The sequence below is a fragment of the Triturus cristatus genome, chromosome 2_1 (genome assembly GCF_964204655.1).
Source record: "Triturus cristatus chromosome 2_1, aTriCri1.1, whole genome shotgun sequence".
NCBI classification, from domain to species: domain Eukaryota; kingdom Metazoa; phylum Chordata; class Amphibia; order Caudata; family Salamandridae; genus Triturus; species Triturus cristatus.
Window position 1 is genome coordinate 1,162,525,117 of NC_140581.1, and position 20,645 is coordinate 1,162,545,761.

General features: G+C 41.7%; 1 protein-coding gene across 1 annotated transcript in view; it reads right to left on the reverse strand.

The window, feature by feature from the left end:
- Positions 1–20,645, reverse strand: part of CORO2A (coronin 2A) — a 408,458-nt gene that overhangs the window by 61,139 nt on the left and 326,674 nt on the right. Inside the window, exon 9 of the mRNA XM_085636611.1 lies at positions 10,398–10,510. Coding sequence (XP_085492737.1) covers positions 10,398–10,510 — 113 coding nt within the window. The remainder of the gene's footprint in view (positions 1–10,397; positions 10,511–20,645) is intronic.

Sequence of the window (20,645 nt, forward strand, 5' to 3'; positions counted from 1 at the left end):
TTGATGACAGTTGACATCATTCAGTTTCTACTTGCTTCAACAGATTTTGCCGCTTGGCTTTGTGGGTTTGTGTGGAGCGTTGCACCTGAAACTTTCTGCCATCTATTTTGTTTTCCTGATGTGACACACTTGATCTTTCCCTTGCTTTGCAGACTGTTACAAAATGGTTCTGTTTCCCGCAGCCTGTGCATATCTGTCCAAAGGTGGGACATCTAACCTTATGTGGAAAGAAAAATCTAAATCGGAAACACACCCTCTTTTTCTTTGGAGACGTTACTTTATGGATTTGTGCCTAGAGTTTCAGCTTACTTTTCACACTCAACACTGATTAATTTTGGGCCGTTTCGGCCTCAATGTTAATTGTCTGTCTATCAGCTCTCTCCTCCGCTCTGGCAGCTACGAGTACGCACTCCAAGTTGAGTGTCTCTTTCAGCATTCCTCATCTGAAGCAGTCAGATAGGCAACCATCTATAACTCTAAGACGCATAGCCTCTTCATCGTTAAACTAATTGAACTTGCAATGCGTTATGAGCAAATCAAGTCTTTCTACAAACTAATCCATCGTTTCACCAGCTCACTACCTTTCCTGACCAAAAATGTGTCCTTTCATAGTCAACATTCGACATTCGATGGAACTTGGGGCCTGATTACGATGGCAGAAGGCTCGTTGGTGGCGGCTCTACGCCATCGTACTGCGGTTTTCTGCCCATCAGATTACTATGGTGGGTGGAAACGTGGAGGTCGGAAAGACGGTCATTTTTTGACTGCCTGCCAGAGCTGCCGCATTGCCCAGCATGGCGGTGGTGCCCGTCAGGCACCACCGTCAGGATAATGATATCCCTTTCCTCCCGCCTATTCATGGCTGTTGATCCACCATGAACAAGTTAGCAGAAAGGGACCTTGGGGGCCCGTAGCGGGCCCCCCTTCAGCCCGGGCACTTTCTTGTGGGGGTTGGCGGGCACCTATGGTGCCCCCCCTACATTTTCATGCATCATGTGGCAGGCACCGTATGGTGCCTGTCACGTAATGCAGGGAAATGTAAACAGTGCTTTTTTTACATTGCGTGGGTGCTGTAGCCAGCAGCACCCACCGCAATGTAAGGCGGTTGCAAGGGCAAGTGGCAAGGGCAACCGCAACTGAGGCGGTTGCATCCTAATTTGTATTGTGGGAGGCCACCTCATAGGCGGCCAGTCCCAAATCCGAAACTATGCAGACGGACTGAAGTCCGTCCACCATCGTAATGAGGCCCTAGGTGTTTAACTTTTCTTTGATTTGACAGAATGTCACTTCATCACCTTGCGGTATTTTCTTTATCACTTCTTTTACTCAGCCACCTGCCAAAATAATCAGGTATTTAATGATCTTTTTGTGATTTGATTCTTCCAGCGCATCAATTAAATCATCAAAGTTTTGATCCAGGCAGTGCATCTGTCATCAATATTTTGCCATTTGGCAGTGTCAAAGGAAGCGGCTGTTTTAGGAATGAGACTGCAACATAATCTGTGGAACTTTCTTCTTCTGGGAGTGGAGCTTGCTCTGGCACCGCCTGCTGCCCGTCTGGACCGGCACCCTCGTCACGCACTAGCCACGTGCTGACATTTGGGTTATCGTGCCCACTGTCTGGCTATAAGGTCTGGTCTTCTCTTCTTTGGAAGTGAGTAGTGGCTTTGTTTCTTGATTGGGTTCTTCACCCTTCTCACCTCTTTGCATTGCATTGGGTTTCTACTGCCTTTAGCATCTCTTTGTGTTTATCTGCTTCTGCTCACAGCTTTCTCTTGCACCTGGATGCTGCCTCTCACTGCACTTTTTGTACCTGGTTGTCACTGCCTTTAGCGTTTCTTGATGCTAAATTTGTCTCTGCTTTTAGTGCTTCCATGCACTCGGCTAACACAGCCTCTAGCACTTCTCTGTACCTGGTAGTCGCTGTCTTTAACACTGCCATACTGTATGAATGACGGCTCCGTGTCTCCATGTGGCACTGTACTTCTTGTGTCACTTCTTTTACTCAGCCACCTGCCAAAATAATCAGGTATTTAATGATCTTTTTGTGATTTGATTCTTCCAGTGCATCAATTAAATCATCAAAGTTTTGATCCAGGCAGTGCATCTGTCATCAATATTTTGCCATTTGGCAGTGTCAAAGGAAGCAGCTGTTTTAGGAATGAGACTGCAACATAATCTGTGGAACTTTCTTCTTCTGGGAGTGGAGCTTGCTCTGGCACCGCCTGCTGCCCGTCTGGACCGGCACCCTCGTCACGCACTAGCCACGTGCTGACATTTGGGTTATCGTGCCCACTGTCTGGCTATAAGGTCTGGTCTTCTCTTCTTTGGAAGTGAGTAGTGGCTTTGTTTCTTGATTGGGTTCTTCACCCTTCTCACCTCTTTGCATTGCATTGGGTTTCTACTGCCTTTAGCATCTCTTTGTGTTTATCTGCTTCTGCTCACAGCTTTCTCTTGCACCTGGATGCTGCCTCTCACTGCACTTTTTGTACCTGGTTGTCACTGCCTTTAGCGTTTCTTGATGCTAAATTTGTCTCTGCTTTTAGTGCTTCCATGCACTCGGCTAACACAGCCTTTAGCACTTCTCTGTACCTGGTAGTCGCTGTCTTTAACACTGCTATACTGTATGAATGACGGCTCCGTGTCTCCATGTGGCACTGTACTTCTTGTGTCAACTTTATCAGAACATTGCTAGCCGACGGCAACCAACTTTTGGTAAGGCCCTCACTTTCTTCACAGGCCTGGCACTGGCTGAAGTGTTGCGTTGACTTAAAATACGCCAACCATCAATTTTCACTTTCATTGCTGCAAAAGTGGCATGCATGAGCAGTATGCTGGACAAGGGAAACTTCTCCAGGAGAGCACTCTCAGTTCTTCGGGTCACGCAGCCTTCCTCAGCACAGGTACTTGTAAATGCTCACGCCACACATGGAGCTTGGTATTACAGGTCTTTATTCCCTCAGTGTGTAACTGTTAACTGAACATTAGTCATCATGGATTCTTTTACCCACAGACATGCACTTACGTCACTGTTCTATGGAGTCTGTCAGGAACCAAAAGGTTCCCCTCATCTGTAACTCACAAGACAGTTAGCATGGTTGAATATTTAAGTCGAACCATATCAGATCATAATCCAGTAACATTACATATTTCATGGGGAAGAGGTATAACACCCACACCACATGGAGGCTTCAACTCGATGCTCCAGAAGACCCAGCATTCTGCGCATCAGTAGGAAGTTCATAGAATATTACTTCAAAGAAAATGAGGGCTCAACTGATTTAAACTGCAATATATCGGAGGCCTTAAATGTAACACTTCAAGGATTTTGCATACAAACAACTGTAGGGGTCAGGAATCAAATTAATCATCAGGTAGATGCATTGACAAGCCTCTCCATGACCTTGAGAACAAGATGACTGTAGACACATCGCCCCTTTATTTTCTTAAATGAAGCTAAAGAAGAACATGGTTTCCTAGTCAAGAAGCAACACTGCTTAGACTATGCAGCATATTTGGCTCACCAGCAGACAGAAGGAGGCAAACCTCTCAGACTTCTGATTTGGCTAGCTAATCCAGACAAAAGTGGGTCCACCTTGACGAAGATTCCGGACCTCTAGGGGTCTCTACAGCAGTCTCAAGAAACTATTAACAAATGCTTTTTAGACTATTACAAATGGTTGCATGCCCAAAGTAACAATGGGCCAGACTCTAATATAGATGACTACCTAAAAGATATCTCATTGCCAAAATTGGCGTTCCAGGATAGAACAGAAGTAGGACATCCCATTTTCTTACAGGAGGTGAAGGATACAATATCTTTGCTTGGTGCGGGGGCAGTTCTCTAGAGCAGACGGACTACCTATGACATGGCCTAATGCAGCTGTATATTCAGCCGACATTGAGAAGACTTTTGACTACCTTAGCTGGAGATTTGTTCACAAAGTAAGGACTGTTTCAGCAGGGGGGAGAAGCTTCCCATAAATTAAGGTCCTGTATACCTTCCAGACAGCATGAGCATGTACTAACCGAGTGATCTCACTATCTCCTACCTCCTATTTACCCTATCAATAGAACGTTTTGCATCACAACCTCGCCAGATTGGCACAGAATGGGTAATTCCAAAAGGCACAGCATATCATAATGTTTCACTTTATGCTGATGACCTATTGTTGTATTTGTGAGAAGAAGAGACAAACATCAGTGAGGTTATTAGGGAACTTGAAGCTTTAGGCACCGTTTCAGGTCTGGCAGTGAACTGGGATAGGCCAAACATTTACTCTTTAGGAACCAGAGCCCCATTAACATGGGATACCCCCGAAGACATTCTCCCTGAATTGGAAGCCTCCACTTTTAAATATTTTGGGGTGCAGTTCTATCACACCAAAGCTAATGTAATAGAAAGGAATATAATTGACATGCAGTAAGATCACTGCAATCCTAGGTCACCTTTTGTGTTCTCTCCCTGTAACAGCAGCAGGGCAGCAGGGCAGATAGCATTGACTAAAATGGTGATATTATCTTGTCTGCTCTGCTATTACACAAATGTACCTTGCGTTCTGCCTATAAAATATTTTAAAGAAATAGATTGCTTATATTAGATTTGGTTGGGAACAGAAGCCGCCCTACAGAGGCCCTAATCACCTTAAAACGACAGCCAGATTAGGAAGATTGAGGGGTAGCTGATTTTGAACTTACAGTACTTAGCGGAACAAACACAATGGCTCGCGTGCCGATTGGCTCATTTATATCTGCGTGAGCTTGAGAATGCTTTAAAGTCAGTATAAATTAATGAGATGGCTTGATTGGTCCTACAACAGGCTAGACTACGGAATACCTCACTCTGCTTCATGAGAGTAGCGCAATATTGCCACGGGAGGAAAATACAGTGCGTTACAGACTATCTGTCTTATGCAATTAATAGTGACTTTATTCACTACCCTCTGCACCAAGCTGAAACTATGCTGAGAGAAGGAGTCAGGTCATACTCTTAGTGACAAAGACTGAAATAAGTTCCTTGAATACCTTAAGAAAGTCCCTCGCAATGTCAGACTTCAACAAATACAATATTACTAATCACAAAAAGCTTAGCTATTCCCTAATATGATTAACAAACTACAACTTAATGAAATAGCACACATTCTCTACTAACATGATGAGAAAGCAGATTTCTATCACATATTGTTGCTTTCTCCCATTGTAACTGGTAAATAAACATTGTTTGGGATTTTATCAACTATAGACATTAGCAGTTGTAGCACATAAAAAACAGGTAGCAAGGTTTAGACATATTTCAATTACAGTACATGAAAGAAAACAAGGTTCAGTACCTGCAGAAACAATAGGCTAGGAGTGAATTGCACTAACTCATATTGATGCAAAAGTAAAATGAGAGAACCCTTCAGCAACGTACTGCCATGTAAAATTGTCTTCCTATGTGTACTAAAAGGATGAGGGCGACCCAATGAATAATAGGGTTAGGTTGCAAAACTTGGAAAAGGGAACTAGGGGGTGGACGAGCAATAATAGTGTAATGCTGAGAAACAGACTTTGGGGGTTCGTGGAGCAGTGTGAACACTGATGTATTGTGATGGAGAGGTAGGGTATCAGGGGACCTGAGGCCTACACATTTTGCACAGTGAGGGAGGGGAGAATCTCTTTAGCCAGTTCCTTGTACTATACGCATAGTGTCCCGAGCAACAGCAGTAGGACGCCCGTGAATACGACGGGCCTCCTCTCAACGCAGTGCAGTGCTTTCTGCTTCTCCGCATCTAAATACTGTCTTATCCCATAAGGAGCTAGCTGGGGGGGGGGGGGGGTGCCGGGCCTTCCAGTGCATGGGTAGTAGACGCTTGGCCAACATGAGGGTGGAATTGGCAAATTGCACCCTTACCCTGTGATTTCTTTGTCTGTGGAAAATACCTAAGGCAGTCGCGGGGTAGAGGAAAGGGAGTGTTAACAATTAACTCTTTAATACAAGAATGTCCCCCTACAAGCCACTATGTCCTGAAAAGGAGCCCTGCTCAGTCTGAATCACCGTGGCAGGAGCCATTCGCAGTATAAGTTATTGTAATAGGTTAGGGCCCAGTTGCGCCCTTTTATTTTTGTAGGGCAATAAATGTGGTAATGGCGAAAGTTCTCAGGCAGAGCAGCCATGTGCAGCAATAATTAGGAGCCAAACTGATTGAGGACTGGGCTTCAAACAATGCAGTCATGCGCAGCTTAAATTAGGAGCCAAGTTACTTGAGGGCTGTGCAAGGATTATGCCAGGTTACCGCTGTCACTGCTATGTTGCAAGTGACAACTGTCCCTGCTATGTTGTAGTGATGTCATTAATAATAGAGCTGCTGGAAGTTCAACTGTTGTTTTTTTATTGCCCGCATGTTAAACTGGGCAGCATTATTTACCTTCCATCTTGTTGATTTACTTGTTATGAGGAGCCATTCCCACAAGCTACCAGCAGAGGGTGCCTAGTGACTTTATGAGCAGCCAGGCTCACACGCAGCACCTGCGGTGCTCTACATAGGTTAATCACGTCATCTCAGGCTCAAGTGAAGTAAAAACAGCAGAAATGTTTGCAGGAGCAGCAGAAACATATGTTAAGCATCCACCATCAACGACTGTAGAGGACTGAAAAAAGATAGATGGTTTCTGATGCTAGGTTCAAAATATTCGAAAGACTGTAACAAGAAAGGAAAACCTACACTACTCCAGAGGCCTACCTTATAGGATTTGCTGATTTATTATTGATACTGGTGATAGAGCGCCATGATGTTCTGAAATTTGTAGGGGTGCATCATAATCATGGATAGTCCACACCTGCATATATTCGTGTGTTATATTAAAAGAAATCATTAGAAATGTGGTGTAATAACGAAATGTATTGTTAAATGACATTTAAATGTAACCGCTTATTGCAAAAGGCCTAATGAATTAGTTAATGTGTAATATTGTATTAGATTCAAACGTGCACCATAAAGTTTGCCCTAAGGTGAAGAAATGTAATGCTTGCAGATGCAATGTTTATTAATATGTGTAATCCTTGCTGTGTACGGGGCTTAATGGATGTCCATGTTTTGCTGTGGGAGGCCTATTCGTAATTTCTTATGTTAGCTGAATTGAAGACCCGAAATGTGTTTCCCTGGAAAAGTTCTCAGTTGAAGACAGTCAGCAGATGTCATGTGCGTGCAAGGTTATTTCATTCACATGCTTCCTGTTGCAGGTGCAAGGACATCGTCTTCGTTAGTTAGACTGATGCTCTTTGTTTTAGGAGTTAGGTGTGGAGGAGACTTGAAACAGTGTATCGCGGAATGCTGATAATTGGGAATTCGTTGAAGAAGCCTGAGACCCAGGGACATACCAACCGCTGCTGGACTTAGTACAAGTTTCAGTGGAAAGTTACCTACAAGAGGTGCCCGGCCAGAAGAGGTGTTTCAGGGGCGTGTTCTATTGAGTTATCATTTTGTGTTAGGGACAGTGCCCTGAGGGAGGTGAGGCAGATGGAGCAGAGAGCCGTTAGAGGATAGAAGGAAGGGATCAATACTGAGGAAGGAGACTTAGAATGAATCTGTAGCTTTGGCTACTGACCCTTTCAACGTGAGTGTACTTCTTAGGAAGTCTTCACGAGCTGACACCTTTTTCTCGATCTTGTCTGGGAGATGCTAAGTAGGGATGGCCACTTAGTGATAGAGTAGCGACAGATTAACAGATACTTTTGTAGGTATCCATGAAGACTGATTTAGATATTGGAGCAGTTATCGCATGTCTATTATTTTTAGAGTTACTCATTCTTTTTATGCTTCACAGGATTAGGCTAGTACGTAGAATGAATTTTATATTAGTGCCTATGTATTTCTTTAACCTCGTCATGAGGTGTTTGTATGTTCAGTTATTCTTGGCTTAGTAATAAAACCCCTAAACTGAAATTCAGAGTCAGTGATCCTTTCCGAGTCAAATTGTATTGATCCATACCGTTGATGGTGAAGATATTGGTTTCCTCCCCTTTACACTTCTCAGCAGATAAAAAGATCCAGTCGGCCAAGGATTCTTAAGAGTGGTAAGATAAGATAAGATAAGAATCCGGCATTGTCACTGGCAAAGCCAGCTATCAAACCATGGAAGGAGCAGTTAAAAGCTTCACTACGTGTGAAATTGTAGCATTGCCCATGGTCTCCATAAATTTCCAATTGGGAGAGATTGTGATGAATTGTGTGTTTCTGGCCTCAACTAGGGCTGCAGAGACACAATGCCACTATGTCGTGATCCCAAACTTAATTATATAGAAACTTTACATCAGCATGGCTCCCATATCCAGGTTGATTGACTGTTCCAATACATCAATGCTCCCACTCACACACCCTAGTAGTCTTTAAAGATCTTTACAAAACAACCCAGGAACTGAAACTCTGTCCAATGTTCCAATGTATAAGTGCCAATTACCTTTCTCATTATCCATCAAGGGATTGTTCACGTTAATCGATTATTATGTTACATAAATGCTGTTTCTAGTTAACTATAGCTAATATTGACATATCTTTTGTGATTGTACCAAAGCACTCTGTACAACTATGATCACATTGTCAAGTAAAAATGAAAGCCTATATGTATTTTTGTTTGATAATATCACCATAGAGTCTCATTGTCACATTGCTTTGACCAGCAAAAAGTTAACACTTAATGATGGTAATATGTATGCGACCAATAAATATTGCAAATTGTGTTTTGTGTGCTTTATATGAAATGCCCAGAAACATATTAAAAAAACACTGAGCTATAGAACTAAAGTTCAATGCTACATATTCTTACAAAAAGTATATTTTACTACAGTCCTTTAAACCCTAATCTAATTATTGAAATGTTGCTGATTCCCAGACACTTGTGGGGATAGGTTGTGATATAGCCATACATTTAAATATGCCTTTGCAAAAAATGACAAAGTAATACTAAAGTAAATAACATGATTTATAATTCAGAGAAATTATACATTTCTGCCAACTAGGAGGCTAACAGAGTTTGTAACTTTGTCTTAAGGGGATTCTGGTTACAGGTTTCATCGGTCTGCCTTTAAAAGTAGCGATGGGTGCACTAGTCAACATAATCCACGGAGATAAACTGTGTTCGTCTCTTGTGACTTGCCTTGAGTTGAAATGAAATAAGACTCGTATATTTTTACGAAATAAGGTCATCCAGGTGTCATCAAATAGGATCACATTTTATTTTATGGCAAAAAAGTGAAATGGAATTTCTGATCACTATATTTTTCAGTGTTGTACAGTCCATCCTAAATGTGCTGTGTTTCCTAAGGCAAAACTATGTTTACCTAGTGTTTATTTAGTATCAAGAAAAAATGTTTTTCACTGGCATACTTATTTATCCAATTAGTTATTGGTCAAGCACTTAAACCAGCTGAAAAAATGCCCTGAACAAATTATGTGCAGGCTACTTTGGAAGAAACCGAAATGATGAAAAAATTCCTTGGATGACGAATATATTTAAAGAAAATTGCTGTAAGTTACACTATTTAGACTCAATTCTCCCCAACGTTCTTGAAATGAAATTCACATTACCACTTAGAAACTTAGTGTATTGTGGGGCTGACGTAAAATATTTTGCCACTTTGCTTTGGTTCCCAGCCTAGCTCACATTCACTGACAGACAGGACTTACATTTCAAGTGTTCCAAAGCTACACTAAGAAACAATATATAGTTTAAACAATAGAACAAAAAAGGGGGAGTTTGAACCACTAAGGTCTGAATTTCAGAGTCTCACGAATATTGCCATGGAGACCCTGAACTACACGTTTACAGCTCTCAGTGTATATAATCTCCGCTTAGTGTGGTTTTGTGATAGTGTCATCATTGAATTTGTCACTTGAGTGTCACAGTCACTCACCACTGTCAACATCCAGACAGTCTCCCTCCTGGTGGAGATTATGTCACTAGAAGAAAGGGACACTCAAGAGACAGACCTAACAACAACACCATCCACCGAACCACGCTAAGCGGAGACTATATACATGGTAGGCTGTGAATGTGTGGTTTAGGGTCTCCGAGGCACTATTCCTGAGACTTTGGTATTGAGACCTTTGTGGTTCATTCTCCCCTCCCCCCTTTCTGATTGATGACAAGTACCTCTGGAAAGCTGAATGAACTTCTGCTTCTCCCTCACTCCATTCTTTTTATGTGAGCTAAACAATAAAACACCTCAGATATCATGTGGCTCAGATTAATAATGGATCTGTGTAACAATAGAAATATAAAATATGTCTAGTTTGACGCAAACACAAGAAAATATTTAATAGAAAACACACCAAAGATATTGAAAGATAAATGCTCTTTCAAAATCATGCAAAACTGTAATATTCTGCAGGAAATATAAGATATGTCTCTGAGCTCACCCTTCGAGGCACAATCATAGAAACAGGCTCAATAAGGCTCTTAATGGTGATCAGTCTGTAGAACCGAAAGACCTCACAGGAAGACACGTCCAGACCCCTCTTTGGCATGACACCTGTAAGAAACATTAACAAGGCACAGAACAATGGGTATCGTACGCGGGGACAAAGACAATGGGCTACAAGATGGTTCCACTGCCATGTAGACACCTATGCAATTTCAACATTAACAGAGTGCCTCCTTAAATAAGGCAGGTTGTGTTAAGCTACTGACAACAAATGATCAAGAACTTCCCAGTTTACTATCGTTTACTGAGTGACATATCGTTCTAGCGTTCAGATTCTGATCTATTCACCTGCTAGGCCCTCATACCTGTAACACCACTACGCTGATATCTACCCTCGCTTACACTGATGTAATTTAAAATCAGTGTACAGAGCCATTTTATGAGATTGGAGAGGCAGAATACTTAAACATGAACATCACATAAAAAGATTACACAGTTTCATCTTGTAGTGTAGCATGTGAACTGTCAATTTCTTGTTATCTTTTGCCGATCTCACCTCACTAACCTTCCTCTAAGTGCAAATACTTCAATCATCTTCTCTGGTTTTTGTTTCCTACACTAGCTAGAGTTCATGCTATGCACAAGTAGGTAGTTATGGTTAGGATTGATTTTTCACAGAAAAGGTGTTTTTTGGTTTGCTAATAACTTTGGTGACGTTTGGTGAATCATCACGAAACGTTCAGAAAAAAAAGTAAATTCACTTCAGCTCCTTTCTGGAAAGTTTCAGGGAGATCCATCAAGCAAAGGTCGAGAACGGGGGGGAGTCAAAAAAGCAAATTTCCTCATGCATCTTTTAAAAAGCACTACCGCAAAAATTGCTGAACGGAATTACGCCAAAATTAGCAGGAAGCTAGATCTTGGTCTGCAGATTGTGCTTTTTGGGATTTGGCATAAACTCATTCAAAAATAAAGGTACAAAAATATTTATATATCTGGATGGCTGTGTCCGTGAAAGTCTCACAAGAGTCTCACTGGAGCACCAATTCAATAATAGAGCATTCTGATTGGCCCAGGGAGATATTATTCCCTTGGGCAATCTTGCTCTCATGAGAGTCAGACTCCTGCGGGAGCGAGCACTCTGATTGGCTGCCAGTAACATGAGAAAAATGTTGCTAACAGCCATTACAGAACTTGGAGCCTTGGTCCCCTACCCAGAGGTTGTTTAAAACAATTATAAAAGGGGGCAGGGTAGGGATACCCTGCCTCCCTAAGCCCCATGAGCAGGACCCAAAGGGACCCCTGTGGCCAAAATAACTTAAAAAAAGGCAAATTGTGCAGCGATCCAATGGGAGATGCAACAAAAGAAAAACGTGGCGGCAGTAGAGCCCCCCTACCAAGCCTATTTAGCACCTGTGAATGCCATCTCTCGGAGTAGGTATATCCGAGGGGAGAGGGGTGCACGGACCCCCTCCCTGAGCCGATGGTGGGCACAGGGACCCCATCAACTGGGTCCAGCACCAGTGAAGGCCCCGGGGGCCTCATCTCCTGGGGGATGATTTTTTTAAAAGGGAATGTGGCCGCAGACTTCCCCCCTCCTTGGGCCAACTTAGGCCCCAGGGACCCCATTTTGGTTGTAGCAGTGTCTAATTTGCCTATGGAAAATTGCATTGCGAAAATGCATTTTGGGACTCCATTTTTTTGGGTCCCACTTGACAGATCACCCATGAAATTTCAAGGATGGAACAAAAGTGGATATGAACATTTTTGGGAAAGTTTTGTAACGCCAAAGTTATAAACAAAACAAAAAATGCTTTTCCTATGGAAACGTGGCTAACTATAACAACCCAGTGGCGAGCATCACTAGGTTTTATTGCTAAATATATTTACTGAAAAAACAAAGGTTACAGGGACGTTATCGTAATAGTTACGCTCACATTTCACTCATACAAAACCATTTAAATTCTAATTATAGTTACCTGAGCTAACTATAACTTATGCCTCGTAAAGCACTGTTTCTGCCCTCACATATTACATCACTCATGACATGGTCAGTGACATCACTGATGACATCTCAAATGACATCACTGATGACATCATCCAGTGAGTGTAAGTGCTTTGTAAATACTTCTGAGACTCAAAGATATATATTAAGGTACTGCATAAGTTAAATTAGTATTATTTGTGCTCTGCTAATGAGTTATTCTATTTGTAACATATGTTATCTGAGTGGGTGTGTCAGTGTCTGAATCTGTGTATGAATAGCTGTCTGAGTGGCTGTATGGATGAGTGAGTGGATGTGTGAGTGGCTGTATATCTGAATAGGTAAGTGTGTGAGTGGTTGTATGGGTCAGAGAGTGGTTGTGTGAGTCACTGTAATGGTGTTAGTGGGTGTATGGGTGAGGGAAGGTGTGTGTTCGCAGCTAAATGAGTGATTGTGTGGCTGTGTGAGTCTCTCTATTAGTGGCTGAGTGGGTGTGCAACTACCTGCATTGGTGAGAGAGTGGGTGTAAACGTGGCTGTGTAGGAGAGTTTGTGACTTTGTGATTGACTGTATGTGTGGATCTGTGGGTGTGACAGTGGTGTATGTATCAGTGACAAGGTGTGTTAGAAACTGTATAGGTGAGGGAGTGGGTGTGAGACTAGCTGTATTAGTGAGTGACTGAGTGCATGAGTGGTGTTGGATTGAATAACTTGGTGTCTACTGAGTATATAGGGGAGTGAGTGACTGTGTAGGTGGGTTATTAGTATATTCTTATGACAGGGAGTGTATAAGCAACTAAGTTCATGTGTTATTATCTGTAACACTGAGTCTCTGTATGAGTATCTTTATGGGTGAATGACTCAAAGTCTGAGACTCTCTGTGTGAGTATCTTTATGGATGAGTGACTCAAAGTCTGAGGCTTTGTATGGGTATATGAGTTGATGCTTTAGTTTCTGTATGTCTGTAAGACTGAGTCTGTGAGTGACTATATTGGTGAGTGAGTAGGTGTATGAATGAGCATATAGTTGAGTGAGTGACTATGTCTGTGGCTGTATCCGAGAACCAGTTAGAGTTTTAGTAGCTATATGGTTGAGTATATAAGTATGTGACTGGCTCCACTGATGTATCTGTGGATGTGTGAGTACTTGTATAGGTGAATCAGTGGTTGTGTTAGTGTCTGTATCAGTTAATGAATGGGTGTGTGAGAGTGTCTATGGATGAGTTAGTGGGTGTGTGAATATTTGAATCGGTCTGTGAAAGGGTTGTGTATTAGTGGGTGAATCAGAGGTTGTCTGTGGGCGTGTGAGTGGTTCTGTGGATGATGGCATCAGTGATGTCATTTGAGAAGTCATCAGTGATATCACGGTTTCATATTTTTTTTTAGGTATATAGGAGTCACTTTTTGTAAATGTACCATACGGCTGGACATATTTGGAAGCTCCAAATGCCTCCTGTATATTTAGTTTTTGATAAATAGGTGGTTTTACAATTTACGTAGACTCGCGATTCTGCAGCTCCAGACCAACGGATCCACTCAATGTGAAAGAAGGTTCTCCCATTTTATCGGTCAATATTGGACCACACCTATTTTTGAGTAGGACCACTCCCTAAAACAGTTATTCTTCTTCTAGCTGCTGTAGGAGAAACATCTCTTTGGATACCTTCCACAAACGGTGCTTTGACAATTGCTAATGGGAGTGCTGCACCTACACCTGCAACACCAGTGCTAATTCCAGAAGAGGATGAAGAACTGCATTCATCATCGAGAAAGGAGAGTGAGGTCTGGCAGTTTTCACCATACCTTGTGGTGCAAAGAAAGTCTCTCCAAAAATTGTAAAATGTAACCCCTGCAGAAAGGAATGGTCTTGCGGCACTGCAAAAAAAATATAGCCATGGAACATTAAGCATGTGGAAACATATCCTCACAATTCACGAGCAGGCATATGTGCTGATAATCAGGGAGAGGGAAGGAAGAAGCTCAGATGCCGCAGCTGGATTATCATTCATTACCCAATGCCACTCCTGCAGAGATCATAATTCCAGCTACCTGCACCAAATCGGGAGGCATGGTTACCCACTGTGCCACCTGCCACAAGCTTGTGGTAGGGGAGGTGAAGAATGTCACAGATTTATTTGTACAGGTATAAAAGCACCGCTGTTAGGTCTTTTTTCATTTTATTTTCATGCAACTGTTGTGCTTTGGAAATGCAAAGTTTCTGCATTTAGGTTTTCACTAAAATTGGGTTTAAACATTTTGAAGGTAAGAAAAAACCACAACAAAATAACTTTTACAAAAACATACCCCAACAATATGGTTCTTTTTTGAACCACCATTCAATCAAACAAAGGGCAGTGTCTGACTTTCGATTATTCTAGTGTATTTTAGTCTGTATGTTGATAGGTGTATGGATACAAGTGTCTTTGGGTATTTTAGTGTTTGTATCAGTGAGTCTCAGGGTGTCTCAGTGTGTATATGAGTGAGTATGTCAGTGAATGCATCAATGTATCCATAGGTGTGTTAGTGCATTTATCAGTGAGTCACAGAGTTTCTCTGTGTGTGTATGAGTAAGTGTGTGAGTGTGTTAGTGAATGGATTAGAATGGGCATGGGTGTGTCAGTGTATGTATTAGTGTGTCCCTGGATGTCAGAGTGTCTGTATGAGAGAATGTCTGAGTGGATCGATGAGTCTATCAGTGTGTCCATTGGTGTGTCAGTATATGTATCAGTGGGTCCTATGGTGTATGAGTGTGTTTATAAATGAGTGTGTTAGTGTGCCAGTGAATGCATCAATTTGTTCATGGGTGTGCCAGTGTATGTATCAGTGTGTCCCAAGGTGTCTCAGTTTGTGTATAAATGTGTGCCAGTGAATGCATCAGTTTGTCCATGGGTGTCTCAGTGTATGTATTATTGTGTCCCAGGGTGTCTTAGGGTGTGTATGTGAGTATCTAAGTCAGTCAGTGAGTGTATCAGTGTGTCCATGGGTGTATTAGTGTATGCCTCAATGTGTCCCATGTTGTCTGAGTGTATATATAAGTGAGTGTGTGAATGAATCAGTGTGTCCATGGGTTCTCTATGGTTGTATTCTATGTTTTCTAAATAGTAATACAAGAGATACTTTTCTTTCATTCTTTGCTCTATTTTAAACAAGAGACAGATATACCTCTCTATCCATCTCTTGGAGATGGGTATTAGAGATAAGCTGAGTACAGTGCTACAGGTATTCATGTGTGCATATGTGTCTGCCTACATACATTACTGTTTCAGTCAGTCTACTAGTGTGTGTCTCACTGTACATCAGGGCCTCTAAATGCCATTAATATCCTTTAGGTGGGTATCTTTCCAGAAATCTTTGTATCTACTTCATAGTGTTTCCCTCTACATTACTGTGTCCAGTTTGGGTCTGTCAGTATTTACCTGTATGTGCATAGTTGTACTAGTGCCCCATTACTATGTGCCTGTGTGTAGAAGCGTGTCTTTGCATACATAATAGTGTCCTTTAATGTCTCACTTTATGTTTCAGTATCTCTGGATGTCTTACTATATGCATCAGTTTGTGTCTGGGTACATCAGCATACACTTTACTATTTACCTAGTTATCTCACGGTATACATCAGTGTCTCTCTGGGTGAGTTAGTGCACACATCAGTTTCTACCTTACTATTTATCCTTGGCTGTTACTGTATGCATAACTATGTCTTTACGTGTGTTAGTGTATATATCAAACTATACCTGACTGTCTTAATAAAAGCATCAGTGTGAGCCAGGTTGCCTTAATCTATATATCAGAGTATATCTGATTGTGTAACTACATACATATTAGAATGTCTGGATATCTCACTGCATACATTACAGTTTCACTCATTGTGTCAGTGCCTACATTGATCTATACCTGTGTTTTGTTTCTCTTTACAATTTTTTATTCATATTTCCTGATCACCGGAATTTCCTTTCATTTAATCATATACTCTCTTTTAATGTTTCCTATTACTTTTTCCAAACTTCCTACTCACTTTCATTCACCTTAATTGCACTCCTTCCTTCTCTATCAATATCAGTTTGAAAATCTAATTTCAAAAAGCACACAAAAACCTAGCACAAGAATGGTACACCATGCTCTTACAAGACAACCATTAATGGCAACCTCTTCAATTTTGGTTGCAGGGTACACAGGTTGTAAACAAATAGAAACACTGCTTTCATATTTTACTAATAATACACCTCTTGTGAATGGTCAGATTTCTTAACCCTTCCTTACACTCCTCTAACAAAATGTCCAATTTGGTAGGGGTTTTGGGCGGGTCCGCGGATCCACCACAGTGCTCCGTGCCGCCCCCCCAGTGTAACCTTGCCGTGGATCCACACAGCGAACTAAAATCTTTTTTAAGACTGTTCCTAAAGACTACCACTTACACACCACATCCAATTAATGCCTTAATTTAGACACAAACACTCTTTATTCACCTTTTCTTCTCTTAACACTCTCTCCTCACATTTACATTGTAGGCGTTCTTGTTCCTTCCCCCATGTTCCTGTAGCTCTGTTACAATTGTGTCCAATATTGTAACATTTTCTGCTAGCAGTAGGTCACAAGTTCACAACAGTGTCTAGAGCAGCATGCTAACTCCTAAACCAAATGCAGCAGATGTGGTTGACTGTATACAATTTGAAACATATCCCACATAGGCAATCACACATATACTTACTTTAACTTTATATCACAACCTAGTTTTAACCACCACCATATTGACACCATCCAATCAAATGTGATCTTTTAAATTTTACTTGCTACGGTCTTTTTTAACTGACTTCATTTTGTAAATTGACTCATTCAGCTACAGCATTCTCCTGTGTGCTACTGCTCCATCTTTCGAAATGGTTAAAGTGTGTATCGTGGGTCATAGCTTTGTGTTTTGGGCTTGAGCGTGTGCTAGAAAGAGTAGCATTGACAGGGACCTGGCTTTGCCTAATGTTGATATTACCTAGGTGGGCCAGAAAGGGTTGAAATGGCATCAATTACTTTCATTGGTTGAAAGCATTATGAATTGCCAACATCCTGACCTCATGATTGTGCACTGTGGTGGCAATGACCTGGGTGCACTAACTGGGGTAGGACTAGAAATCCTAATGAAGGATACCTTTGGTCAACTAATGAAACTGTTTCCTCACACTGCTTTGGTGTTCTCTAACATATGCCAGAGTCAGAAATGGAAGTGGTCAAATGAATTTTGTACACAGAGAGACAAAGCCAGAAAACATGTTGATAAAACTGTTTCCGCATTCCTCAGAGACCATGCCATGGGCTCTATCTACAATAATAACCTGCACTTTGACATGGCTGCTATTTGCAGACCTGATGGAGTACATTTCAGAGAGAAAGGCAATAGGGTGTTCCTGAACAATTTGAAAGACTGCATTCTGTTTTATGTGCAGTGATGCTATACACACAATTAACACAAACGCTCTTATCAGAGCCACCTTATTCCCCAAACACTTGTTAATTTTCTTTGTAAATCCTTTTTATTTTTAAATGATTCTCAAATTTATGGATCCATTACGGATCTGCAAAACAAAAGCACACATTCAATGCAAAAAAGCACATTTAAATTCTCTTGTAGAGGTTTCTGAGTGGATCTATGTCTGTGTGTGTGAATCTGTGACTGAAAGTGAAATGCCTGTGAGGTTCTGAGACTGGGTGTGTAAATGTCTATATGGAAATGTGAGTGGGTGTGAGAGTAGCTGGATGACTATGTGGGTGGTTGTGAAACAGTCTATATGAGTGTAACTGTGGCTGTGACAGTATCTGTATTGGTATGTAAGTGTGCGTTTGGGTACAAGTGTGGGTGTGACAGTGTATGCATGGTTATGTGAGGGGGTATGACAGAGTCTGTATGGGTGTAACTGAGTGGTTGTGAGAGTCTCTGTATGGGGGCAAGTATGGCTGTGAGTTTATCTGTATGGGTATGTGAGTGTATGTGAGAGTGTCTGTATAGGTGTAAGTATGGGCCCAAGAATGTCTGGGTATGTGAGTGGGTGTGAGAGTGTCTGTACGGGTATAAGTATGGGTGTGAGAGAGTCTGTATGGGTATTTGAATGGGTGTGACAGTGAATGTATAGTTATAACTTTGTGCAAAAGAGCCTGCATAGGTATTTGACTGGTTGTAAGAGTATCTGTATGGGTATGGGAGTGTGGGTGTGAGAGTGTATGTATGGGTATGTGGATGTGCAGGTGTCTGTATGGGTATGTTAGTGGGTTTGAGAGTGTCTGTACGAGTGCAAGAATGGGTGTGAGAATGTCTATAGGTATATGTGAGTGGGTATGAGTGTCTATATGGGTGTGAGTGTGGGTGTGAAAGTGTCTGTATGGGTTTTTGATTTGGTGTGAGAGAGTGTGTAAAGGTGTAAATGTGGGTGAGAGAGTGTCTGTATGGGAATGTGAGTGGTTGTGAGAGTGTCAGTATGTGTATGTCAGTGGGCATGAGAGCGAGTAGGAGTATGTGAGTAGATGTAAGAGTGTCTATATGGGTGTAAGTGTGGGTGTGAGAGTGTCTATATAGATATACGTATGAGTGCGAGAGTGTCTATAGGTATATGTGAGTGGGTGTGAGAGTGAGAGTGTCTGTAAGAGTGTGAGTGTGGGTGTGCCTGTATGGCTATGTGAGTGCATGTGAGAATATCTGTATGGGTGTAAGTGTGGGTGTGAGAGTGTCTGTATGGGTAAGTGGGTGTGAGAGTGTCTGTATTTTTATGTCGGTGTGTTTTAGAGTGAGTATATCAGTATGTGAGTAGATGTAAGAATGTCTCTATGGGTGTAAAACTGGGTGTGAGAGTGGATGTATGGGTATATGTGTGGCCGAGAGAGCGTGTATATGTCTATGTTAGTGGGTGTGAGAGTATCTTTATCAGTGTAAGTGTGAAAATGTCTGTAGGGGAATGTGATGTGAGTGGGTGTAAGTGTGGATTTGAGAGTGTCTGTATCAGTATGTGAATGGGTGAGACAGTGTGTGTATGGCTGTAAGCATGGGTGTGAGTGTCTTTCCATAGGTGTAACAATTAGTATAAAAGTATATATATATATATATATTCACTGAAAAAACCATAGGTTTCACACACGTTATAGTTAGGAATTAGCATTTAAAAAACCTTGCAAATTCACTGAAAAAACCATAGGTTTCACACATGTTATAGTTAGCTGGACATTTCACTCGTAAAAAACCAATGAAATTCCCCCGTTATAGTTAGTGCAGGCAACTATAACTCACGCGACCGCAATCCTCTTCTGATGATGTCAAATATTACATCACTGATGACATATGTGTCTTTATGAAAAATAAATATTTGTAATATATGTATAGCTAAAGATACAGTATTAGCATCAACAGAGGATTGCGGTCGCATGAGTTATAGTTGCCTGCACTAACTATAACGGGGGAATTTCATTGTTTTTTTACGAGTGAAATGTCCAGCTAACTATAACATGTGTGAAACCTATGGTTTTTTCAGTGAATTTGCAAGGTTTTTTAAATGCTAATTCCTAACTATAACGTGTGTGAAACCTATGGTTTTTTCAGTGAATTTGTACGGTTTTTTAAATGCAATTTTTTTTTTGAGATTTTTGGTAAACCTATGTATAAAATATTATATGTACTATATCCTGCATTATGGAATGGTTAATTTTGTTTTTTTATGCATTTTTTTCCGTGCGCGTACGGTAAGCTGACGCTACGCGCTCCGTACGTCATAAGTACGGTGCGCTTACGTGATACGTGACGTACGCGAACACGCATGCGCGTTGCGCGGAAGCAACGTCGCGGTTACGCAGGGGCGTGTAATGCGCATGCGCGAGTGCGTCTCACGTACGCGCTCGTAAGCGCTCCGTAAGCGTCACGTTTGCGCATGCGTACTTGTTTACGAGCGCGTACCGTAAGCTTACGGAGCGCGCACGATAGGTCATGTGATCCACAAAGAACACTTTTCATTGGTTGAAACTACTTTCAGTTCCAGAAACTTCCCACACCACACCCATTCCCCTCATTACTGCTTGAGATCCCCTAGGAGAAGGAGCTGAATTGACATTGAGATACAATGGCAGAGCAGCAGACCTGTTCTGAGAGTGAGCCTAGCAGCACCATCATCAGACAGAGAAGGAGGAAACAAAAGGATTCTTTTGTGTGGGAGTATTTTACTCCCACACAGGGGCAGAAAAAGGTCAATGCTCCAGTGGTCACTTGCACACTTTGTGACCGTGTTTTATCTAGAGGAGAT